The sequence below is a fragment of the Ambystoma mexicanum genome, chromosome 11 (assembly GCF_040938575.1).
Source record: "Ambystoma mexicanum isolate Mex_15411 chromosome 11, UKY_AmexF1_1, whole genome shotgun sequence".
NCBI classification, from domain to species: domain Eukaryota; kingdom Metazoa; phylum Chordata; class Amphibia; order Caudata; family Ambystomatidae; genus Ambystoma; species Ambystoma mexicanum.
The window spans coordinates 1,399,030,919-1,399,057,505 of record NC_090934.1 but is presented as its reverse complement, the minus strand read 5'-3'; the positions used below and the strand labels follow the sequence as shown (position 1 = coordinate 1,399,057,505).

The 26,587-nt window shown below is 46.0% G+C and overlaps 1 protein-coding gene across 1 annotated transcript in view; it reads right to left on the bottom strand.

Moving 5' to 3' along the window:
• The window catches only part of SNRPA1 (small nuclear ribonucleoprotein polypeptide A'), a 103,457-nt gene extending 78,321 nt beyond the window's left edge, over positions 1 to 25,136 (bottom strand). The window contains 2 exon segments of the mRNA XM_069625021.1: positions 148 to 295; positions 24,970 to 25,136. Coding sequence (XP_069481122.1) covers positions 148 to 295; positions 24,970 to 25,051 — 230 coding nt within the window. The 5' untranslated portion in view covers positions 25,052 to 25,136.
• Between the last annotated feature and the right edge of the window lie 1,451 nt (positions 25,137 to 26,587).

The following is a 26,587-nucleotide window of genomic DNA, read 5'->3' as shown; positions in this document are numbered from 1 at the left end:
CAGCTGGTCTATTATCAAATTCTCATTAAAACAGACTTATTAAAAAAAAGATACACAGGACAAGTAAAGCTAAGGGAAAGATAAAGCAATGCTTGGTCACATTTTTTGAGACACACGTTTATCAAAAGGCACCATTTCCTCACTCACCTGATTCGGTTGTTATTCATGAGTAACGTTTTTAGTCTTTTTAGCAAGGGAAACCCTTCAACCTTCCGGATTTCATTATCTGATAAATCAATTGTATCAAACTGATCCAACGTTGCACCCAGGTTTTCAATGACTGGAATCTTGTATCCTGTGGTGAGTGGGGGGGGAGATGGGGGCGTTGCAAAGGAAAAAAAAAACAGCACATACAAGATTAGAGAAAGTGGGCCAGCCATCATTTTAATTCACAGACACTAATGTTCAACACGTGTAGATTTCTTAAACTGCCCTGCCCAGGTCAGTACATTTACATTATTTTAGAACATACCCAACATTTGTTGCCTTCCATCCTTTGTGGTAGGATTAAAATAAATGAGCCGCGCCATACTTCAATAACAACCTGTACCGAATATAGCTTAATGTTGTCAGGAGCATCCGATTGAAGAGAGGCCTACAAAGAAACGCAAAAAGCTATTCGCTGTTACACCTCTGGCAAGGTGCAGATAGTATTATACATTTCTGGTATTCCCAGTGTAATGGCAGTCCAGTATTGAATTTTCATGAGTTCTGCTAAAACGTCCAGGCCATTAAAGGCATTTTGTATTCCTATGACATCATACCAGTATTCAAGAACTGAAATATACAAAAGAATGTCCATGGCAAGTGGGACCCCTCCCCTCCTGCAAGGATTATGTGGAGATTCCGATGGAGAAGTTGCGTGGTGGAAATGTTCAAATGTTCAAAATATTTAGTAGCTCACATGAGAACCCTAGCAATCACAAAAGGGCCGTTATAAAATCTCAGACACGGGTCCATCTGCCAGGTTATCTGTAAAGCATTTACATTTAACAAAAGGATGTTTTAAAGCATTTGGGGCCAGTTTAAAAGTTAGTGCACTGTCATTGAAGAGGGCCAGGGGGATGAAGGGGTGTGCTTAGGTTATTTAAGAGCGCAGTAATGTTACATGCAAGTGAAAAGAACAAGGTGTTCCTGATCTCATCTGATCAGTGTTAAAATCATATGCGGAGGATTCAGAAGGAAAAACAAGAGACTTGCATACCTTGTTAGAGCCTCAGCCATCCACACTGCCGAGCTCTCTGCCACACCTCAACACCGCCCCCTCAGCACAACGCTCTCCCACCCTACCCCATTCCCTTCCCCATCCTAGGGGGTTCAATCCCAGGCTCAACAACAAAGTAGCAGTAGCCACATATCGGTTTATACCCTAGCCACTCACTATCAAACCATTGCAGGAGTCACAGCCCATTAACATCCCCACCCAAAACCGCAGCTATTCTCCTTCGTATCTGCTAGCCTTCTCCCATGCCTTCCCCCCACAAACTAACCCTGCCTGTAGTACCAACTAGCCCCAATACTGCCACAACCTGGCCCCTTTCACCACGTCCCACTGGCGACCGCCAATTGGCCACCCAGGTACCACCTGCTCTCAATGGCCACCCAACTCAAATCTTACACATGATCCCCATGGCAACATTGCCAGGTCCCCACAAACTGTCTTAAAAGAACTCCACCCAATCCCCTGTCCCAAATCTCTTCCTGCATGCCCCATCCACTCACCTTTCTGTAGCCATGCCTTACCAAACCCCCTGCATGCTCTACATAGTCTACCTGTGCCCAGTAGCCCATATGCATCGCCACCACACACTCACCGAAAGATCGGATCTACCCTAGAGACAAAGTGCAACCTACTAGCCAGGAATAATAAAAAAAAAAAAGGTTGCTCTAACCCCCATTTATTCACATACCACGGGCTATTAATGAGTGACAATTGATGATTGGTAAGTATGTATCAGAACAGTTTTCTTAATCATAAAGGAGAGGATTGCAGATTCAATTTGGTGCTCCATGTTGACAATACTGCACACCTACCTTGTTTAACCATTGCAAAAAAATACTGTTTGAAGTATAATCCTATGTGCGATCATGCAGCAGAAAAATATTGTCTGCTCCTAGATTTAGAAAGCATGTGTTCCCTCCCCTTTTTCAGCTCCACTCATTTTGCCCTAGATGCAACTATACAGAGGAAACGGAGACCACACCTGCAAGGCACATTATTATTTAAACTTACAACAAGGCAATTACGTTTTACTTAGAGCTATGCATGTGGAGGTATCAACACCCTCAGCTTCAAGAAACACCAAGTAAATAGAAAAAAAAACAAAAAAAAAAATATATGTTTTGGCTGTGTATTGCCACGATGGCCAACACTAATTTTAAAGCTTTTTTTAGGATGAAGTCCTTCGTGGAAATGGGAGAATGCAATAGGATTTATTTTATTGTGAATTAGCACGGGGCGAGGGGCGTGTGGAGGCCTCCCAACCAAGCAAGAGGCTCAGAGCGGGGTCTACCACATGTTAAAGCCCCCGTTGTGAGCCTCCTCAGAGCAGGACGACATCTTGCCCAGCCGGGATCGAGGTAAGTGCGCCCCCACGTCCCCTTAACTCAACCCCCCCCTTTCCACATATCTAAGCCCCCACCCACTTAACCTGCCGCTCCTTTGTCCCTTGCCAGAAACCCTGTTCCTGGCTCATCCCAGTCAGGACGATGGCCTCAATGTAAAGGGAGAAGGGACTACATGTTGTTCCCTTATCCCTCTTTAATGGTGGCCCTCTAGGATTGTAGTTTTTTTCAAGTTAAGAAACGGCAAACTCAGTTTCTCAACTTGGAGAAAAAAAAAAAACTATTTGCATCCTGGTTTGACATGCCGGGATGCTAATAGCAATAAGGAATTACCGGTCAGTTAATGCCTGGAGCCATGGTTAATGCCTGGAGCCATGGTTAAGGCACAGAGCACCCCAGCGCATTACCTGATCAGAAATGCGCTCCCCCCCCCATCCCCTGCACAAGGATTGATTAAATAGGTTAATATGTAAGAGGGTCAAACGTGAAAAAGGTGTCATGGTGATCTTAATGGAGAAAAGGGATTAACAGTCTTTCACACATTTAGTATGTTCTTATGGCCAATCCTCTGCCTGCTCTTACACTAATCCACTGCTATTTTCATTATATGAAATCCCCAACCTGCCAATCGGTATTTGCACCCTGCCTGATGGTCGTTATTGCTAATACAGCCAAAGACAAGTATTAATGTTCTCCGGGCAGACATTACTGTTGAGTTATTACCGGTTAGTTGGTACTGTAAATTATGCTTGACGGCTTCCAACCCCATCTATCAGACATTCTAGCTAATCAAATCTGATCAAAATGGCTCCATAAGTGGCAGTGATGCCAGGTTATGTTCCAGGGTGTTAATATTGCACTAGGGGTGTCACGGTATTAGTTTTATGTCAGTACAATAACCTTCTTGCCAAATTACAGTATGTCATTGCAGTATAGCAGGTGGAGTCAGCTAATCTTAACTATTTTCTTAAGGTCATGCATGGTCAGATTTATCACCACAAACAAAACCAGGCACCCAGGGCTAGAATTGGGCTTACTTTCCACTGAAATGCCACCCCTTGCTTCCAAACAACACAAACACACGTGTAGAGAGGAGGAGGGGGTGGCGGGGTAGGGGGAGAGCCCTGCTGCGACTGGCAAAGCAAACTTAACAGCTTTTCTTAAGCTGTCATTAAGGCTTTTAGCTCCCCCTATGGCTACTGGTGAAGATGAACATGTTGCCATCTTGATAATCTGCATGCCACAGTTCAATGGAGGCTGATGGTAGTAAGCTCTTGTGCGCATACACGCACTCTCTATATCTTTACGTTACAGCCTTTAGTTTATTTGCAGGCCAAAAGCTGTTCAGTAATCACAGACACGTAACCCTTTGGTATGGCAGCAAGGAATACCAGCAGAGATGAGTGAATTGCGTGGTGCGACTCATATGTAAATTCAATGATGGGGGATCCCCCATTGTCATATGTTTAGAAAAGATCCATTATAAATATATACACACACACCCCAAAGCCGCCAACCCAAAGTAAATCCTTTTCCTTATTGGCACGCAGGAAGGATTTTCCAGCTGCAGCAAGGTAGCATTTTTTGTCTCTGCACATATTTAGCTGATCCTCCAGGAATCTAAGGCGGCTGCCGAATTGGTCTTTCATGGTGATCACTCGTTGATCGCCTTGAAGGAAAGTGACTAGTGGTAGTGTTATAGTGCACATTTTGAGCAATGAGCTTGCTGCTCAGTCACAGGTCATCGATTTGAAAATTGGCCTCGACTTGCATTTTTTTGGAACCACCATGCCCCTCGCTGCGACAAAAAGTGTGTTTTGACAACTCTTTATCGCATTAAAGGGAGAAAAGTCACTCCTGTGCGTCATTGTGTTGCTTTTGTCAAAATGTCATAGCCAACACAGGCACACCGAAAGGTTGCATAATGATCTTTACCATCTGCCTGGTGTATTATGAAGGTCTGATGTCAGAGTCACCACTGACCATGTAATCCTAAAAGGCCAGCGTTCGCTGTTGATTTCTTTCTTGATTCTTGCAATACATTTCCTTTTACCTTCTTAAAGATGATGTAAAAAAAAAAACCTTTGAAAATGACTAAAAGTTTAAATACATATCGGCACAAATATGGCCTCGACCACTACCTCACCACATCCCCATCATTAATGTTTTCCCCAGGTCTGAGTGCAATAGGACCCTTGTGATGAGAGTTCAGAGGGAGGAATGCTTTCATGGGTGGTGTCACAAATTGAAGGAAAAAAAAAAACAGTCGGGTGCCATATGCAGAAGGCAGGTAGGTGAAGGATCAAGCAAAGCAACAACTCCAGTGCCAATGTGCAAATCTACATGGAGGACAGTGGGGGTGGCAGTTTATTTACTAGCAGAAAGCACCGATGGGCCCAGTGTTCACACAGTTTACAGCAGGGTCGGACTGGGGCATACAATTGTCTCGGGCACCAACATAATAGTTGCCTACAGTTGCAAATGGGAATTCATTCCTTTTGGAACAGTGAATAGTACCCCATGGGGAGATTTTTGATAAAAATGTGATGCAAATTGTACATTTAAAAGAATATTTATTCAGCAAACAGTGGTCAAAACGATTAGCTTCATAGTGAAGTCACTCAAACTGGCCCACTTTGACCCAAAAAACGGGCCCATGCAAGCATTTTGCGGTTTTGGTTCGCCCGTGGGCCTATTGCCTTAAAGGCCAGTCCATGCCTAGTCTACTGAGCTTAAATAGGTTGTGGACATGCATCAGACGGGCATCTAGTTCATTCCCCCCATTGAATTCTGGAGTGTGTAGTTCCCATCTTTCAAATTGGTTGGAAAACTAAAAATCCAAGAATTCTAAGCTAAAACAGAACTGGATGGCTATCCGATCCATGACTGAGAAACTTAAGTTCATTGAATCTAAACCTTGGGGAAGAGTTATTAGATATGCAGGACTTCACTGGCTGTCTTTTTTTTAACAATTTGCACAGCCAGAAGTGCTGTTCCAATGTGTTTGCTCAGTGCAGTAGGACCTTAACTTACTGAACTAATGGCACATGATGAATCAGGCTGCTCCTGCTGGCTGAGTGGTTGCTAAGCAAAGTGCTCCTGGATCCACTGTTTTGCAAGCCCCTGAACGTTTTATTACATACGAACAAAAGGAAAAATAAAATGCTCACTTTCAGTTCAGGCCCTCAGCTCACCCTTGTGATGTCCCTGTGGTCTTGCTAATTGTAAAGTGAAAATCGCGACAATCACCATAGAAGATCCAACCTGTAGCGCGGAGCAGCATAGTTTAAAATCTGTATGCTGCCTTTCAAATAAATGCCTGAAACAAACTAACTTTGTTCTAGTTTGCCCATGAAATCCAGGTCTGGCGGAGTCTATGAACTGGAGTCTCCGGTATGATTACAGAGCCAGTCTGTCAGCTGATAGTTACGAGCTTTGCATGCAGAACACAAAGGTTCAGGCACTGGACAGCTTTCAACACAATTTGTGCAAAGTCAGCTGATCTTTGTGATCAGTAGTCGGGTCAGAGAGCGAGCGGTCACATCAGCAAAGCTGCATTTACTAATGTGGCCTCTCATTCCCTATGCTCTTGTCTGCCAAACAAGGCCCTCTTGGCAGACGGCACATCCAAGAGTGCAGGACCAAGACTGCGCAGCACTTGCTTACTGCAGCCTTTCCAAATCAGATTGAAAAGCACACTTAACAGTATACCGGTATAAACAATGTGACGGTTATTGAGTTTCACAGTATCTTTGACGGTATACTGTTATATTGCACAAAGAAATCTTTTGGCCAAGCAGCTTGATAACGGGCTTCAAAAACAGATTTAACGTCCTATTTAAATAAAGCTTTGTGGAGAGAAATCTATCCTTGGAGGGTAGTCTGGGGGAAGGGGAGGAGGTAATCAGTATAATTTGTCTCTCTGGGAAAGGTTTCAAAGAAATAGAAGGTTAGTAAAAAGTGTGCTGGGTCGAAGAATTTGCAGGTCTGAACCCCTTTAGGGCCAAATAAGCAAGGAAGTGCCACGACGGAAAGGCTAGATCTAGCCAAGTGACTGATATTACTTATATATTGGGGATAGACTAGCTAATACTAATAAAAGATTTCAAAGATCTAGAAAAGAGGCAGTGATTGCGATCTTCCCTAAACAAAAATTACATATGGACTAGCACAAATGGCACAGCCTTCAATTAGAGATGGGGCTTTACTCGGGAGAATAGCTTAACTCAGCAGCAACGTGCTTGCCTTGGAAGCAAGACGACATGGAGCCACACAGGTTCGATCCCTGGGTCCACGCTTGGAAACCTCTGGGTATTAAGTGCGTTATAAATAACCTATCATTTCATACCGTACAACAACAGCAGCAGCTTATGAGCTGGGTTTCCTTTTTCAGCTTCTAGTGGGTAGAGAAATGGGACTTCAAAAAAGGATTCTTTTTTCGAATGGCTCAAGGTTCCAGCATAGCTCAGCTTTTTGAAGTAAACTCGGTCTTTTTTCAGCAGAGCGAATCCCTGTCTAGTTCAGTATTGATTCAGCCGTTGGAATCTTAATGAAGGTTTAAAAACAATGAAATAATCATAGGCTAATCCAACAGTTTTGGTTTGTGTATGGGTATTCAATTGTCCACCCGTTCTGCGTAATTCCTGTGTCATTTGTTTCTACCCGAACAAAGGCAGATTACAAAAAGCACACTTGTATTACAAAACACAACCAATATCTGTGCAAATACCATTACTTCACCATTTCTGCAGTATAGTTTCCACCGGTGTTTCATAGACATGCAGTTTCTAGACTAATGTCTGCTGACAGAAAGATCAGTCCGGATTTGATGCACATCTGAGACTTTCACTGAATGTATCAAAAGTGAGGGAACGAGGAATGGACCTGGGCCGTCATTTTGGGGGCGGGGGTCTTCAGATTTATTCTGCATGCCACACGAGGTCCTATGGTATTTGGACAGTTACAGAATTCTATTGTTCAATTTTACAAAGTAATCAACTATAACTTTCCTTTTGAGGTTGTTTTTTTGTTTGTGCCCAGAGGTGACCACATGTAGAACTGGAGAAAACCAGATCACGGCCTCCCTCAGTTTCATGATCCAGTTAAAACCTCGCCTCGCTCTTGCTTTACTCCATAAACATTACTCATCCTTCCGATTTGGGTACGCCCAAAAATAGGATTGCCCATTAGGAAGGGAAACGTGCCATCTGAGCCTCTTCTGTCGGGGGACATTTTCTTTTTTCACCATGGACTTCAATTGAATCCCCAGCATATTTACTGATTTGGATCATTACTCCCATTTGGGAGGCCCAATTCATATGATCAACGGACATCTTCAAAGTGCACTGGTCAGCCTCTATGGTTAACACTGTAAGGATTGATGCCCATATCCACTCCCGACCGCCCGTCGTGTCCCCTTTACTGAAAGTTCAATTTCTGTATCTCATTGTTGTGCACCCCAACAGGCTTGTTGCACTAAAAAGCATAAAAAAGTTAATGGTGCAGTACTGCGCACAATTGATGCCTTTTGAGTTAGGATGTACTCAATGGCCGTTTTTGCTGTATATCCATTGCAGAAAGGGACCATGTAAGATCTTGGTTGGTCAGCGATTTATGTGCACTGAACTGGGGGGAGATGGGCTGTTCGCTCGAATTCACGTTTCCAACAGAGTACGTCTTGTCATAGTACGGAAGATGTGGGTACCTGGCTGTCCTCCACTAGCAGAGTATTGCAGGTTCCTTCCATTGCGGGGCTGGGCTCTCCCAGCCTGAATTTGGGATAGAATAAATATCTGGAAGCACTCAGCAGGTCTCTGGGACCATTTATTTATAGTAGACTCAAGAGATAGAATAAAATCAGCCCAGCTCTGTGCAAGCTCCCCAGAACACAGCCCCAAGAAGAACGCATTAGGAGCATAATCTCCTGCATACACAATCAAACCCTGTTCAGCCATTTCGGAACATTAATAATGGTGCCGGCACACCACACGTTTTGAAGAGGTCTTTGTCCACGCAGCATTCACCCTTTGGCAAATTGGGCTGCTGAAATGTTGGGATAGCAGGCACATGTAAAGACAGGCTTCGCGCTGTGACTTCAGCATAGCTGTGAAGCTTCATGATGTGAGGTTGGAGACAAATTGATGACCCTGTGCTCGGCAAGCACAGCCAATACTTAATCCGGAAGACTGTTGGTCCATCGAAGACTTCTACTAAATAAAAACAGCCCAAAACATGTGTGCAACACAATTGATCCGCCTGTCCTGATGGCCATGGAATTATGCCTTGGGAACACTAGGGATGGGTGGATCCTGGGTATCTATAGGCCGAAACACCTGGGTCGACACGTTTTTGTATATAGTAATGAGTAAAAGATTTAAGACAAAGGGCCCTGCAGCCAAGACTGACCGAATACAAACTGGGGTGGGCACAGGGATGTCATTTGGGGGTTTCCAGGGGTAGCAGCTGATACCCCTGGCTCCCCGTCTGCTACCCCTAGACCAGTCCTTGCAACCCTAGACAAAGAGGCCATGCCGAGAGCAGATATTTGTGTTGCACGTGAGAAAAGACAGTAAACTAAATGTTCCACAGCTTTTTTCACCTGGGTTCTAGATCTTGTTAGCTGGAGAAATAACAGATGAAGCTGCCATCACTAACAGTTAGGCAGTCCATTAGTGAAGAACGCCAATAGTCGGGTTCAGAGGCGGGGCTGTCTGTGCAGCTCATACCCAGTACTGCAGCAATAAGAAGTTATAGGGACCAGCGGGGAATGGGTAAGAGCCACCTGCAGTACTCGGTGACAGCACAGCATGAATGTAAATCTCTGTTTCTCGTTGTCTGCTTTGCACATCCAGTGAGCCACTGGGCCTGTGATGAGAGGTGTGCTCCAGTGGCTTCTCCCACCAATTCTGCCTGGGCACTGTGTGACCCGACCCAGATGTTCTAGACCTGCATCGCAGACACACTGATAGAAGAAAGGTTAAATAATGTACATGAAGTTGCCCTCCGCCTTTGAAGTAAACCATCTGTTGCTTCCTCAAGCAAAAAGAATATATTTGGAAGGAGAGCTCAGTGGCAACACACTTGCTATGGAACAAAAGGATACCATGGAGAATCCTGTGATTCCCCCACCTTAAGTCTCCTCCCAGGTGGACAGACGCTTCCTGATTCCAATCCTGGGTCTAGTGTACTGGTAGAGGATCACCTGAGCGGAGACGAGGCCCAGGCTAGTGGGGCGATTTCGCAGGGTGAGCCACAGTATTTCTCTTTGGAGAGAGATGCTTTTACCACCGATTAACAGGAGCAATTGGTTTATTGTTGTTTTGATATATCTCGACCTCCTGTTAAGATTGGAAGGGTGAACTCCAAAGGCATGATCCAAAAAAGTGTTGCCTCCAAAGAACATGTCTTACGTAACCCTAATTATACATCTGCCCCATTGGCAAAGGTATGCTAAAAAGGATGACAGAAATATAGCCTCCTCAGGGTTAAACCCTACAATCCCTTTCTTATCAAGAAAGACACAAAATTAGATAAATTAAAAAATATATATTTTTTTTAACCACTGGTAGAAATAAGGAGGAAGAAATCTGTGATTTCCTTAAAGGGGCAACATGTCCCAGAATCCCTCGGACTATGTCAAAGAATAGGACTGAAGAGACATGTAGAGCTAAAGGACAGGCAGGCCTAGCAGCCTGAGTCAGGGTCAGGCAATGAACCTTAAGGGCCTGCACCTGAAGCCAGTTAATTCACCCGAGGGGCATAAAAGGCTGCTGCAGGAAGGAGCAGTTGGAAGGTTGGTAATAGTAGCAGAAGAAGCAGAGCACAATGCTGTGTGATCACACATGGAAGACCAGAGCGAAGGAAGAGCAGATGTCACCTGCAGGCTCTGAATTGGTCCTGTGCTCACAAACAGTGGCTGCAATGGAAGAGACTGAAACCAGTAGTCTTTCCAGCTGCGCCCAATTGCTGTGAATGTAGAGCTGAAGTTGTGCATCCACACAAGGACCGTGTGCAGAAGCAAGTAGAGGGAAACTGCAGAAATTCTCCATTTGAGTCCGGATCTGACACACCCATGAAGCAGAGGGGTTTGGGTCCCATGTGTGTGGGAAGTAGCAGCAGCAGTCGCCATTAAGTCAGGAAGCCGAAGATGCCCACAAAAGACATTGGAGCCAGTGAGGGAAGCTATTACCCTGCCAATAACTGCAGCAAACAGAATTCATACTTGCGTAGATGTTGGAGCGAGGGAAGTTCGCAGCTGTGGGAAGCCTTCTATAACAAAGGGAATTTGTATCACGTGTTTTCAGCACAAGTTAAACTGCTTGCATAAGAAGAAAATCTTTATTTTCCCATTGTTGCCTTTAAAACCCATTACTGGGATGCCACGCACCTCCTATTAAGCAGGGGAATGTAATCGGTCAAGAAGTAGTAATTGACTTTCCCAAAGTGTTACAAGACCATTACAGAAAAGTCGCATATGAGAAACTGTTTCCCGATCCTTGTTAAAGCAGAACGCTGCTGAATAAAAGGGAACGCCAGTTAGAAGTGGATCAAAGAGAAATTGCATACATCTAATTTCGTTTCTGAAGTGAAGACCGACTCTTGTAACATTGCGAACAAATACGTGTAGAAGTTAAAGTCACACACAAAAACAAACATTAGCCAAGCCAGTAGACCGTTCCTTTATAAAGTGAAACCAGCCCAATTAAGATCTGAACACTGATTTACTGAAGTTGTTGAAGCTGAAACCAACCCAGAGTCCTCTGATCGGGTGATAAGGTGATCCAAGGCTGGAAAAGTGGCAATACTGCTTTAACTGTGTGCATAAAGCTGTGGAAGGGAGCTGGGTGCTTGTTAAAAATAAGTATTCAATAATCTGAAGTTGCGGCGGGACACAGTCTAGAAGCGGAGACAGATGTGGTTGCTGCAAGACAGAAGGAAAGGCAAAGAGACTGCCCTTTCTTATTACATAGGAAGAAAAGGACTGTGCCAACCTGTAGAAGTTCAAGAGTCTTGTTGTTGCCTAACATTTTTTAAATATAAATCTGCAGCAGAAATAGAGCTGTGGTTGTCTATCAATTTTCTTTCAATGAAGTTGAAGCAGTAGCAGACTGAGGCAGAAGAGTGCTTTCACAGTAACAGTAGCAGAAAGGAGTTGCCAAGGAGCAACCCCTTTAGAAGAAGCATCTTAACAAATTTGATTTAAGACACTGCAAAAGGTTACAAACGTTGTTGAAGTGGTACTTTTGTTTTGAACTCTTTCCATTCTATGTTAAAGGACATTTGTACCGCGCACTATCACCACCGGAGTGGTCCGTTGGCGCTCTAGAGGCCCTGAAAGAGGGAGGGAGGGCGAGTTAGTGGGAGGAGGATGGAAAAAGGCAAGACTGCAGTGATGTGCTGTTGGCGGCCTCAAAGCGGTGGGTCCGCTGGTTGGGCCTGGGGTGTTTGCGGCCGGTAGTCATTTACTGTTGTGCGAGTCTGTGTTTTTTGCTTTGTTGTTGCAGTGTAGTGAAGTTTGTTGTGCTATAGGTTTGTGGTTGGTTAGTTTGAGAGGTGTATGCAGAGGAGTAAATTGTTAGTGGAATTGGTTAGTTGGCATCTCTATCCTGAATTGAAGAGTTGGGTTTGCGTAATCTCACAGATGGGGTGTGTGTGCACCCTGTGCCTCTGGTTAGGTCTGGCCCCATTCTGAATTTGAGGTCCCCTTCATATCTCACTGCCACCTCCACCAGCCTCCCCAACAACCCCACGTGTTCCTCAATCCCACTTATATGGCCAGTGCACCTGCCAGCGTCCAGACCTCAGTGTGGTGGTTGGTAGTATCTCAACAGTGCCACAACCCAGTGGTACACAGTGGCAGCTAGGGGCGGTTGAAATGTCGATTAGGGGCGTCAGGGGTTGTTGATTCCATTTCCATGGGTGTCGTCTGTGTTTGTTTGTTTATTTGGTATAGCGCAGAACCAAACCCGAAGGGGTAGCTGGGCGCAAACAGTACAAGATTGCTTAAGAACTTAGTTACAGGAGAAATACACGTTATGCAGTTCGCAATTAAATCAAGAAAAGTGCAGTTTATACAGTTCACGTTAGATCAACGGTAAGTATAGTGAGAGAGCAAGGGAAAAAGAAGAAAAAAAAAATAAAAAAATAAAGAAATGCGGAGCTACGGTTCAGTCGAGTTGATCAGATGTCATTCAGCTGGTTGCAGGCATCTAGTGTCTATGTGGGAGGGGGAGGTCGAGCTAAGTGTCATTGGCAGTGAGGACTTTTCGCCTGAAACTAGAGTAAGGTTTGGTCCATTCTGAGATCCAAGGGGAGTGTGTTCCAAGTTTGCGCAGCTATGATTGGGAAACTAGAGCCGCCGGCTGTACTCTTTTTGAATCTAGGCACCACTAAGGTGAAGGCGTTGGTCAGTCTAGTGGGACGGTTAGAGGTTCTCTTGTGGATTCTGTTGGCCAGATAAAGGGGGGCAATGTTGTTGAGACATTTGGATGTGAGGGAGAGTATTTTGAGGGTGATCCTGTCTTTGATTTTTAGCCAATGGATATTTTTCCTAAAGGTGGAGATGTGGGCTCTGTTAGGAATATTTAAAGCTACTCTGATAGCGTTATTTTGGAGAGTTTGTAGTTTGTCAAGGATATACTTGTTAGAGCCTGCATAAAGGGCATTCCAGTAATCCAGCTTGGATATGATGAGAGCATTGGCTAATGTGATGCAGCTGGTCTCAGTTAGAAAAGGTCTGCATGCTCGGATCAATTTGCAAGTATATGCCGTGGAGGATGCTAGCGAGTTAGTTTGCTTTTTGAAGGTGAGCGCTGAATCAAGATAGACCCCGAGGGTTTTGACTGCAGGCATCACTTTAATGACGTTATTGTCAATGTTGAATGAGGCATCGTTGGGGTCAAGTTTTTTGATAGCCAACGCTGAGCCAGTGATCAGTAGCTCCGTCTTGTCGTCGTTCAGGCAGAGGCCATGGGATGCCATCCAAGCCTGAATGAGGAGATATATCTTATTTACTAAGTCCGTGTCTTCCAAGAAGTTACCCGAAAGGGGGATTAGAATCTGAGTGTCATCTGCGTAATTAGTGTAGACAACACCCAGTCTGTCCAACTTATCAAACAGGGGCTTAGTAAAGATGTTATACATCGTCGGAGAAACACATGATCCTTGGGGAACACCGCATGAAACTTGTATGGGATCAGCGGCTGCTGAGGGTGAGAAGACGCTCATTGTCCGGTTTGCAAGGAAGGATTGTACCCAAGTTATGGCATCACTTGAGAAATGAGCGGCCGAGCTTAGGTGATTGCATAAGACTGCATGATCTACCAAGTCGAAGGCCGCGGATAGGTCAAGGAGGAGTAGCATCGCTGTTTTACCATTGTTCTTCAACTCGTCAATTTGGGTCTTGAGGTCAATCAAGGCTGTTTAAATGCCATGAAGGGGACGGAAGCCAGATTGCCGTGATCCTAGTAAATTGTTAGTTTCTAAGTAGTCCTGGATTTGCAGGTATGCTACTCTGTCTATGATTTTAAGTAAGAAAGGGACAGTAGTGATGGGTCTGTAGTTAGTTGGTATAGCAGGGTCAAGTGTTTGTTTTTTTAGCAAGGGAAGCACCCAGGATTGTTTGAGGTTGTTCGGTACTAGATTAGACTTAAAGGATGCATTAATGATTTTTGAAATGAAGGGTGCAAGGTCTCGAGCTGCATCTTTTATAATTTGGGCCGGACAGTTGTCACCTTTACAGTTGGAGGGTTTTAGAGATAGTATGATTTTTTCTGTCTCCAATATGGATATCTTTCTGAAGCTAAATAGGTGGGGGGTGTTAGATTAGTTTGGGAGGAGCTGAGGTTGCAATATGGGTTCTGTTGGCAGGAGCAAGGAAGCTTTTTTGTTAGCAATTTTAGATTGGAGCGAGCTAATTTTGTCCGCCAGGGCATTTTGTATATTAGTGCACCAGGACTTGTTTTTGGGAATGTTGTCAGGTGGGGTTATGGGTGATTCCATTTCACGGAGGATGGAAAATAGCTCCTTGGTGTCTGATTTGGCTTTAGAGATTCTGTCATTGAAGGTATTTCTTTTAGTGTTTATGATTTCCTTTTTATACTGTTTGGCAAGGGTGGCTAATTTGGTTTTGTTCTCCTCGGTGGGTGAGTGTTGCCAGATAGACTGCAACTTTCTTTTTTGGATTCTAAGGTCTTTCAGGTGTGGCGTGAACCAGTTGTTAAGGTGACAGAGTTGTTTGCTTTTGCGCAGCTTGGTGGGGGCAATCGAGTCAAGTGCCTTGATCATAGAGCTGTTGTAAGCTTCTACAAGCGACGTAGGGTCTGTAATGTTGACTAAGTTATTAAGAGTAGGGAGAAGGTAAGGTAGGAGTTGTTCTGATGTGATGTCTTTTTTACTTCTGGTGGGAAGTGGCGGGGCCATGAGTATAGGTTTGGGCCGGATAAGGTCTAGTGAGGCATTGAATACAATTAAGTGGTGGTCAGTCCAGGATTGTGGTATTATGTTGGTAATACTGATGTTACAGTTCCGATCAGCAACCCAGTCTAGGGTTCTGCCTTTGGCATGAGTAGGAGAGGAGACTTTTTGAGATAGGGCGTAGTCATTCAGGAGTGAGGCGACAGATAGGGCATGTTTGTCGTTGCTGTCATTAAAGCCCAGGTTAAAGTCTCCCAGTAATAGTATTTGAGCGTGGTCTTTAGTATTGTTGGTTATGTCGTCTTCAAAGGATCCCAGTGGTCCAGGTGGTCTGTAGATAACATGCAAGGTGAGAGTCCGGTTACAAGAGAGGTGCAATTTGGCAGTAAGGAGTTCACAAGATGAGAATATCAGGGTAGTAGCTAGTTTGATAGGTAAGGTAGCTTTGTGAATGATGGCTAGGCCGCCACCTTTAGTGTTAGGTCTATCGACTCTTAGTAGTTGGTAGCCGTCAGGTATAGCAAGCATGATGGCAGGGCCAGCTGCATCATGGAGCCATGTTTCGGTTATGACCAATAGGTCTAAGTTTTCATTGGTTAAGGTGTCCGAGATCTCGGTAGCATGGGCGACCATGGATCTTGCATTAATGAGCGATCCAATTATTGATAGGGTACTATTTGGTTGAGTCGAGGAGGGTTGTTTATTTTTGGTAGGGGCATCTCTTTGTATCAGTGGCTGATTAGTAGTTGTCGGTGCAGGGCGAGGGGTGGTGGGTTTGGGGTATTGCGAACGTTTGTTTGCTAGATCGATATAGCCTCTGTGATTGTGGTAGGAAGATGGTTCATGAAGACAGGACAGTCTTGCCCTCAGTCTCATGTTTCTGTCCTTAGCAGGGTGTGAGTCCGCAGTTGCAAATGCCATGGTGGTAAGGAGGCTCAGAGCAATGTGTAAAGATTGGTAATAGGTGATTTTCATTCTGGTGGTGGGCAGGGATGCGAGGGTGGGCAAGTTCAGGTTCAAGCTATAGGCGTGGACTAGGTTACATTCAAAGGCGTGTAGTTAATGGTTCGGTGCCAGAGAGGTCTGAGCAGTCTGTAAAGAGACCTGTATATTGGCTGTTAGGTGATCTAGGCGAGAACCAGGCTAGGTTCTATGTGGGCAAAGCGGTGGCAAACTAGGCAAGTGTAGAAGACTAGCTAGGTAGTGTGTCACCTAAGTATGTCAGGGCAGCTAGAAGCACATTGAGGTATATAAAGTGGCTAGGGCAGTGTTATACCTAATGACAACCATGGGGCAGGGGCACAGGTCGGGGCGCAGATCTGGTGAAGTACTATCTGCAACAGCACAGAATAAGGCACAGGTCAATTGTGGTCAATTGGCGACCATAAGGCACAACACAAATTAAGGCACAAATTGGGTAAAGTCTGATGTCAGGTTAGCCAATAGATCTGCAGGGTCCCACCCTGCCAGGTGCCGTCGGTGCTTCTCAGTCAGTTCTGGGAGCTAGTCAGTGTACTTTTCCGGTTTAGTCATTCTTTTTCCTTTCTGTTTTGGTTTTAGTCTGGTATTGAAGAGCCAGGTTTTTAGTAATTTTCGGTGATCTTTGGCATTCGGGATGGTGTTCCATGTTTTTGCGGCTAAGTGGTAGAAGGCGGTGCCTCTGAGTTTTATGTATGGTTTCAGTTCCAAGCGGATTTCGTTGCTTGACCCGAGGGGTCTTGTTTTTCTTTTGTAAGAATTCTGCTCCTTGTCCGCAGATTGCCCTGTGTGTTATGCACATTGTTTTGAAGGTGATACAATGTTTTACTGGCAGCCAGTGTAGTGTTTTAAGGGCAGGGGTGATGTGGTCTCTTCTGGACAGTTTGAGGAGAAGTCTGGCTGCTGTATTTTGGATCCCTTGTAGGTTCTTCAGGAGGTATTCCGAGGTAGAGGCTGTTCGCATAGTCGATTTTTGACATGAGGGCGACGATAGGGAGTGTTTTGTGCGTGAAGGAGAGGAAAGGTAGGATTCTTCTTGCCGTGTGGAGGAGGAAGCAGCATTTCTTGACTGTTGTATTTATTTGCCGTTTTAAGGTTAGGGTGTTGTCCACCAGGACCATTTCCGTTGGCCACGGGATGGCAGTTTCGTTCTCTTGGTGTTTGGATATGATCATGATTTCTGTCTTTCCCGGGTTGATTTACATTGTTGTCATTCATCCAGTTGAAGACTTCTTTTAGACAGTTACCTTTGAATGATCAGCTTGGGCGTCTATCGTGACCGCAGGTCATCCAGGAGTACCACTGGTGCAATTTTCTTTGTGGAACTTGGTTCCAAGAACCAACTGTCAGTGGATTTTTGTTTGAGTGAACTTTAACGAATATAAGACTTTAATTTCCTTGGAAGAGATTGACTTTGGACATTCCTGGGGAAGATCTACTCAAGCCAGACAGGGGTCATACGGGACACAGGTTGTTTGGAAATCTGTTATTTAGGTTTTGTTTGTTCCGTTTAGTGGGAGGGCCGGTTGTGTATGCTAGGAGATTCACCCTTTGATCTAGACTAGGTATGGAATCCCCTGGAAGATTAGGTTTAGTTAGGTTTGTAGTTTTCTTATGAAATAAATGTTAAATACTGAGAAAGGTATAAACAGTTGTCCGCCTCGTATTACTGACCCCTCACAATGCAGTGCAACATGGGTTCAGTTCCTGTTCAGTGTCTAGAAGCTGGCATTAAGATATAAAGGAAACAAATAGAACAGGCTTATTTATTTATTTTAAAGGGGTGATGTTGGGGCTGCCGGTTTTACATTTAAATATTTTAAAAAAGCAATTACTGTGACCCGCAACACATCCTCCCCCACCATCTCCCATCTAACAAGGGAGGGCCCTTAGCGACTCACAGTGGATGGTGGATTGCCCATGGCGAAAATGGTTGGGGGAGATTGACAGGGTGGGGGATGGAGGGCGGGGGAGATCCGGTCCCAAAGAATCATGCTGAGTCTTAAGGACAAAAGTCCATGGGTGTTTATTACAAAATAATGGTCCAAATGGCTGGTGATCTCAAGTTCATTGGCTTTCTGGGCCCTTTGCGGTTGGCACTAGGGCTGGCCCTTTACTCTCATCTTTCCTGGGCCCCGCCTCCCAACTCCAGGAGTCTCTACGGGGCTGTTAGTAACTCAACAATCGGTAAACCCCTCATCTGTCTTTCACTTCTCTACAGCTCAGGTGTCTACCCGAAGATGTTGGCTATCTGACTCCCGAAGAAACTTCTGGCTTTCCCTATCCTATTCCCGCTCAGTATTCTAAGGAAAAGAGGGAAAATGGTGCCTTCTCTCGCCCAGTGTCATTCACTTCTTTCAGACGCTCTCTCTCCCAACTCTGGATATCCTTCGACAACTGTCCTCACCAACTAACCCACACTTGTGCACACTCACACCTCCTTAAATACCCAACACCTCCATGGATTGGCTACTCCCCTGTCCGTCACTTACCTGGCTCAATGGGGTGTGGCAGGAGTAGTGCTTATAGAGGCTTCAAAAAGGGCTTGTAAACACCACCTTTTCTGGAAGCATCTCTACCAAGGAAGGAAAGTGAAAATTTGAGGAACTGTGTAATAAAGCCTTCCGATTGGCCTTTCAATCTTTATGTCTCTGGTAAGCTGGTGGGCGGTTCATCAATAATGCCTACTTTTCTGAATGGCGTGTAGATCCATGGAGACTTTGCTGCACCCCTCTCTTCCTGTAAGCAGGCCTCGTCACATCAAGCTCTGGGTGACTGGGTTGCTGTACAATGGTTCAAAGTGCACTATTGACAGGAAAATACTGATCGTTATTGTCCAAGTGTAAAAGCATGAAGTGGTACAGCCTCAGATTGTCTACTGGTTGGACTGGTGTTGGTCAGTTGCTGTTTCCAATCTGTGGCCAGAGACTGGACGTTTGCCCTTTGGGGTTTAGGCATCTGAGAAGCTATGTCCGTTTACAGATTAGCTCGAGTGATGTACAATAGTCCAGGTTGTTGTGTCGGACGTCTGCTTACATGCACAGTAATTGGTGATATTGTCCTATACACACTAATATCAATGCTACCTAGAGGAATCCATTCTTGTACAAAATGTATATCATATTATAGTGATATTGTAATCATATTTTTCTTAGTGTAACGAGAACAATCCAATGTGATGCCACTCCCTTTTTTGTCCGGGGTGGGGTTGGTCATGTGCCATTAGTTCCAGTGATGGGACGGTGTCAAATGTCACTTCCTCTGATGTAATCAGAGGGTCAAGGGTTATGTGATGTCACTTCCCTATTTCTCATGATTTTCATTTCAGCAAAATGCCAGGAGCAGCAGAAGAGGCCCAATGGAATGGAATAGTGAGAAAGATTGAGAAAACACACACCAAGCAGGAGCAAACGTTATTGGGGTCCGCAAAAAAGAATTCCTGTTCAAGCGGGGAAAACTTCTCACGCAAAATTTGCCGATCAATAAAAAAGTGAAATGTGCCATCTAGCTCAAAGTACACTCCGTGCTTAGTTTGGTGAAACTCCACCAAAAAAGGTGGACTAAAACAATTTGTGACATATCATTGAAAGGCAGATCCTCGAGTCGAGATAAGTGGATGCCCGACTGTACTTGGAGTCTGGTAACTATTTTGCTTACTCTGGTCAGAGTTTATGAAAGTCGCACTTGGCATGCCCCAGATGGACCGTAACACCCCATCAAAATTATGCTGCAGAGTTATCAAACTTAGTGGGTGGGATAGTCAATGTGGGGACACAGTAGTAAAATGCTTGCATTTCATGAGAAAAGTAATAACTTTGGCCCGATTGACAGACGTGCATTAAGCGTGCCAAAAACAATATACACGGAAAACGTCTAAGTTTCGGCATTGATGTAGGGGGAGGTGGAATCCCCCCCAGTTCAAATTCCGCTAGGGATTTTCTACAGAAGTGTAGTCCAAAAGCAACTGGACAGTTTGAAGCAAACTGACTATAATTTAGCAGGCGAGTAACTGGCTAAATGGGCTTGGCATGGTCATTGGGCAGGGCTAATCTTTACTCACAGTACTTCATTTGTTTTGGCTTGCAGTTCTGTGTTAGTTGTACAGGTCCAAGAGTAGAGACAGGCAGATTTAGAAAGAGGCTGTTGCAATAGTTCAGCCCAGAGAGGACCAGGGTTCTGGAGACAGTGAGCTTCTGGGGGAAAGGAAGAAAAGGCAGAAAATCTCCCATGAGGTGCAGTTGAAAGCGTGACTTCTTAGAGACGTCAGATGCGAGGAGTGAGAAAGGAGGACATACAGGCCAGAGCCTGACCAGTGATACCCAGGTTATCACTGAAGCGATTGAGCAGGATAGCATGGTTGACTGTGTCAAAAGCAAAGGATAGATCAAGGAGAATGAGGAGAGAAGGAGGATTAGACTCAAGATTAGGGATCAGGTCTACACAGGTCTTCAGGAGAGCAGTTTGTGCTTCTGGCAGCTCTAAAACCAGACTTGTGGTAATGGAGACAGATTCAGGAGTTTGCCCAGGAAAGGGGTGATGAGATTGGGTGATAGCTGGAGAGGAAGCATCGGCAGAGGGTTTCTTAAGAAGGGGGTGCACAAGAGGAATCTATGTGATCACTGCGCCGACGAAAATACCAACTCCAATTATGGCGCAGCGATCAGATAGATAACGTTCCACAGTCTGCATTCTCTTACCTGCCCCCCACCCTCCTTTATGGCAGAACAATTGTGTGCGCTGCCAACTCCCCGCTATCCCTGCTGCGTCGGGTCCTCCCAATTACTTGGGTCAGAGCTGCTGACAAAGGGTGCTTTTTTTTTTTAACTTTCTTGTTCCCCCCCCCCCATTTACCACAACCCCCAACTCCCATTACTGCGCCCAAGGAGACCCCTGCTCTGTTTGGTTGCAGTAATAGGAGTCAGTATTGTGTGCCCACAAAGACGCAATAACTGCAGGGGCACATTACTGAGGGCAACATTTTGGTATATTACCCACAATGGGAGTGGAAGGTTCCAGTGGCAAAGGAGTGATTGCAGAAATCAGCCAAGCCTGGAGCAAGGGTTTCAATATGGTCCTGGATGAGCAGGGGAGAACCTGCTTTAACGAGACTTTCATAATCAGATTTGTATTCGTATTTTGTTTATTTGTAAGCGCACCAAGCCCTTAGGCATCTGTTCGCATATCTTAAGGTCACCGAGTTACATGTTTACATTACAAGATTTGTTGTATACATTACAAAGGATTTACAATAGGCGATTGTACAAGGCAATTAGGCATTAAGCATTTTTACATTGAACCTGTGTCCAGGATGCACAATGGATTCAGTGTGTACCAGGCAAGAGCAGCGTCTAGGGTTGGTGAGCTAATGTTCATGCGCCTGTAGTCAGATTTTTACTTTGCTTCTAAAAGAGTGATATGTTGTTTCAGATCCGAGTGAGATCGGTAATGTGTTCCACAGTTTAGCAGCGAGTACAGGGAAGCTGCTACCCCGGGATCTTGAGGCAATTAACTTGTGCAGCTCCGATGGGTCGATCAGAAAGGTTGCGCGAGAATAGATTGCACACGTAGCTCGTGCGAGGTTCGCGAGGCATTTGTGCGTGACAGTGATTTAAAAGCGATTCTTTGGTTGACAGATAGTCTGTGTCTAGTTTCCGAAATATGTTGAGCTCTGGGGATATTCATAGCGGCCCTGATGGCATTGTTTTGTAATACTTGAAGCTTATTAGTGTTCCGCTGGCTGGTTCCTAGGTAGAGCGCAAGCTTCGACAGGACTAGGGCTCGATCTATGGTGGTGTAATAGTTAGGGGTTAGAAATGGTCTGCATGCAGTGATTAGTTTGCACGTGTACGCCGTAGAGGACGTTATTGTATTTGTCTGGCTACGTTTAGAGTGGAATCCGAGTGGAATCCAAGTGGATGCCAAGAGTTTTTTTATGTGTTTTGAAACCTTGATGGGGTTGTCATCTATGGTAAAGAAGTCAGAGCTGGCATATAGCTTGCTGAGACGGTATTGTGATCTGAGGAGGTGTAGCTCTGTCTTATAGTCGTTAAGACAGAGCCCATGTTGCGCCATCCAGGCCTGAATGACAAGGTAAATGTCATTGAGTGCTTTGGAGTCAACTGTGTGGTTGCCGGTGATGGGGACGAGTACTTGTCTAGGAACATCGCCGGTTTGAACCGGAGAAAGGAGGAGAAGAAACAGACAAAGACGGGCCAGGGGTGGTAGAGGAAGGTAGAAGAAGAGTGGACAGGATGTCCTGAGTTTTAGTGGTGAAATAAGAAGCCAGGGCCGTGCAGTGGGCCTGGTAGAGACTGCAGCAGGATTGGCCAGCTCCTTGCAGATTTTGAAAGTTCGGCTCAGTTGTTACATGCTGCAGAGACACAGGCTTGGGTGAATGTTCTTCTTAGAGAGGACACAGTCTGTACTGCCCTTGGAGCAGGCAGAAGACCAGTTTGTCAGAGGTGCGCATCATGCCCTCCATTTCCTCTCAGCCGCCCTACACTTGCCTTTAAGGGGTGGCGGGGTCAGAATCATACCAAGAGTTGCACTTGGATGTGGACTTCAAACGGATCCTCATGACGAGGGCTAGGACATCAAAGAGCGTTGGAGATGGAGAGAAGGTAGGTGGCACTGCAAATGAAAAAATAGTCCATAGCATCCCTCTTCAAGAACGAACAAGTCCCATTGACCTGTTCTTTGGGAAGGTACCCACTCGAGAGTCCGCAGCCACACTTTAGCTCACTGTACCTTTCACAGGTGGGAAATATCCATTTGCATATCAGTCTTTGTCACACACACATGGGCAGTCCAGCACCTAAGTACCAACAGCAACCCCATACATATGTTGGTTGACCTGAGGGGTAGAGAGAGAGGTGGGAGGAAAGAAGAAGTGGTCACTCCAAGAGGTGAAGGTGAGGTCTGAAGAGGGGCTGGTAGCATCCAGATGGATGTTCTGGTCTCCAAGGAGAAGTTGAGAGGTAGAGGCAAGGAGGAAGGAGGAGAGGTCAGCCCTCTAAGAGGGAGTGGGTGACTTGGCCAGGCAGCCTGTAGATAAGTGGCCACAGTGAGAGCGGTCAGTAGAGTGAGAATAAAGACTATGCATTCAAAAGGAGGACTAGTCCTGCGTTGGAATGACAAAGTGGGATTCACTCTGGGAAAATCAAGGCTGCACCCCGCCAGGACTGTTGGTTAGCAATCAAGAAGGAGAGAGTGTCAAAACTTGTGACAGAGCTGGACCGTGAATGAAGTCTCTGCGAGACAGAGCACATACAAATCAACCTCTTTCAGGAGACGGCAGAAGTCAGGAATGTTTGACAGCGCAGCGAGAGTTGCGATTTGAACAGGTTACCACCTTTGAAGGACTTCCGGGGTAAAGGCCAGAAGTACGCCCTGCAGAAGTGCCCGAGGATGGGCAGACGAGAACAAAGAGAAGGCATGGTAGTACAATGAAGAAGAGAGTGCCCGAGAGGAGGTGACAGGGTGGCCAAAGAAGCAGCAGAGGCAGCCGGAGAAGTGGCAGGTGGCAGCAGAGGTGCAATCAATCGATGGGTACATAACCAGACACCCCCCAAACAAGATGTGTTCCTCCTCAAGTCATCTAGCTGTACTCATGCAAAAGTCCACATTCTAGGTGGCGCAAATTGTACAATTGAATGAAATTTACAGGGCCACCTTTTAACACATATTGTGCAAGTCACCATTAACTATGCCCTGAAATCACTCCCTTGCTCAAACGAAGTGCTATCCGTCATCTAACCTGGTTACTAAACACCCAGCCAAGTAACATAGGAATGCCAGCGCTGTATGCCAACGCAACTGCCACATAATATAATTTGTAGCCAAAAAAAAAATATATTTTTTTTAAAAAAAAAAAATATTTTTTTAAAAAAAAAAACACAATTTTACTAGCATGGCCAATTATCAGTACTAAATTCAATGGTTACTTGTGGACTTTCAGGAAACAAGATCACGTCCACAAAAATCAGAGCTCTTGAATCTCAAATCCTCAGACGCAAACATTTAGTTTCAAGCTATAGAATACGCATGGTAAAAAGCAAAGTTCACAAAGGCAATATTTGCTCAGACCCTAGCTGGCAAGTACCCATTTTTTTTAAAACTCCGTTTCATCGGAGCGGAGAGCTTCAGCTCTGGGGCAGAGCTTCTGCAGCAGTACGTAGATGGGCCCTAGTGTCAACCAGCTGCTCTGTGATGAAACGCATGGGCTTCTTGGCACAGCTCCGTTATAGTGTGCCATTTTGTAGAAGATATTCAACGGCTCTCTGCGGTGTACAGAGTTGAAATGTTGGAGCATCCTCGTGTTTACTTTGTGCTGCATACACTGAATGTGTCTCCGATTCTATGTTGCATTTCAGTGGCAAACACGAGGATGCCAAATCATAACAAACGGATCCCATATTGTGCAGCAAGGGTCTTTCATAGGGGTACTACATATGAACTAAAACAGTATGTTTATGAGTACCATGTTGAAATTGCAGGAAAAACGTGATCATGAAATTGTGACGCGTGTCCGCCAGCTCCTATCCTGAACATATCATTGCAGCACATGGAGGCAGTACATTACCCAATGCCTACATTGGGTAATGTGCCGGCCGGTAAAATAGCTCAGCGGGTTGAGCGCTCGCTGCTGCAATCTGGGTTGAGTGATATTGTATGTAAATATGTGCTCTGTAAAGCGCTTTGGATAAAGGCGCTCTATAAATAACACATCATTACATTGGAGTCAAACCAATTGGCTTTGCCAATATAAATGAGCCAAAAACGATTGGCTTTGCAATGGTGTTCTTCATGTGGGTAGTACATATTGATGGACATGGGACGTGCACCGCTTAAACACGTGTGTCCCCTCGACTGCACGGCTCGTCCTTGCCTATCACGTACTAGGGCCTGGAGCTCCCCACACACCGCCTCCGAGGTTCCGCAGCCAGTCTGCCTGCTGTCAGCCTACGCCGCGCCCAGCCCCATGCGGGGAACCCGTCCTAAGGATCCACTCACCCCGGAGATCCAGCTCGCGATCGCGCACGGCGTTGGTGTACTGCGCTGCCCCCTCGATCAACTCCGCCGTTAACTTGACCATCTTGAAGCTGCGGATTCGCACCCGGCCGAAGCAGAGTAAGGGGACTCGAGTCGCTCAGTCAGCGCATGCAACCGCTGCTGCGTCATCAAAAGGCGACGGCCACGCCCGGCGGCCGTGCGTGCGTGCAGCCACGGGAATACGAGCCATTGGCTAATTAGACTCTCGTTCGAGCGCAAATCTGTCTCTTTCCATTACAAACATTTTATATTTAAAACGACAGGGTGCTAGAAAACTCTTTTTTTTTACAACGATTTCAATGACAACACTTTGAAAGTGTACCGTGCAGTGCTGGTCATTGGGCCGGCTCTCGCCGGATCCGAGATCCGGCACCAGGTGTGAAGCCGGATCTCGGGATCCGGTCAGAGTCAGCCGCCCAAACAGTAAACCCATGCTCTCCAGCTAGGTTTTGAGGGCAGAAAAAACAAACAAAAAAATAAACTCCCGCAATGGCATGGCGTAGGGGGGTGGAGCAGCTCATTGCTGCCATGAGCACTCTTCTGGCTCCACCCCCTACATATACACAACAGCGGGACACTGGAACAGGCCTTCTTAAAGAAGGCTGTCCTGCACTGTCACTGCGAGTTCATGATGCAGGCACCACAGCCACTGCTCCGAGCAGCCCAGCCCCCACCCTCGTGGGCCCTGCAGATCTAATCTGCCCTGTGGGAGGACAGTGCACACAGAGTAGATTACTCTTTGTGCTCAGTGCTCGCACAGGGCATTGCTTTTAATGCAAAATTCAGGGTTCCTGTGCATTTATTTTAAAATGAAACCGCTCCAGAACGGTTTCATTTTAAAATAGTGTAGGATGAAGTTGAAACTTGCACTTTCAGTGCACTGAACGTTTCCCTAAACAGCAGGTACATGTGTTTTGGGGTATGTATTGTGAGTGGGAGGGGGTGGCTGTTATATCCGCCCTTCGCCCCGATACGCGGTGACGTAGGGCGTCTGAATAAAAGCCCCGCCCCGCGCAAGGGAGGCAGAGCCGGGCACAGACCCTAGCAGCGTGTGTCGTGTCTTTCTTTCTCGCTCTGGCTGGAGCTGCGTCACTGAGGCCTACTGCTGCGGCCTACCACGCTATGCCTCCGCGTGGGGCAGGAACATAACACTGGCAACAAGGGAAACGGGACCCAGCACAGGCGCTCGGCGCCCAACCATCTCATCCCTCCTGCATCGCGCGACTGACACCTCCTTCCAGCGTGCCGAGGGCACCGAATGTCGACATGTGGGCCGACCGCGCACGAAACACGCACGTGCGGTCACGGCTGTAGACAGTGGAGGACAGGCGTGGCCCTATCCGCATACAGATCCCAAAGGGCAGCCTTCACTGGAACCGTCAGGGGACATCGTCACACAATATGGCGACTGGCACGTCCACTCCCGGCCCTGGCACGCCGTTCAGAATCACGGCGAACCTGCCACTGTCGCCACCGCCGGTTCGCCCACAAAGCAACTCGACCACGATGATTCAACCTTTCGATCCTTTCACGGTGCCATCATCAGTTGGCCCCCGCTGGCAGCTATGGCTCCAAAAAT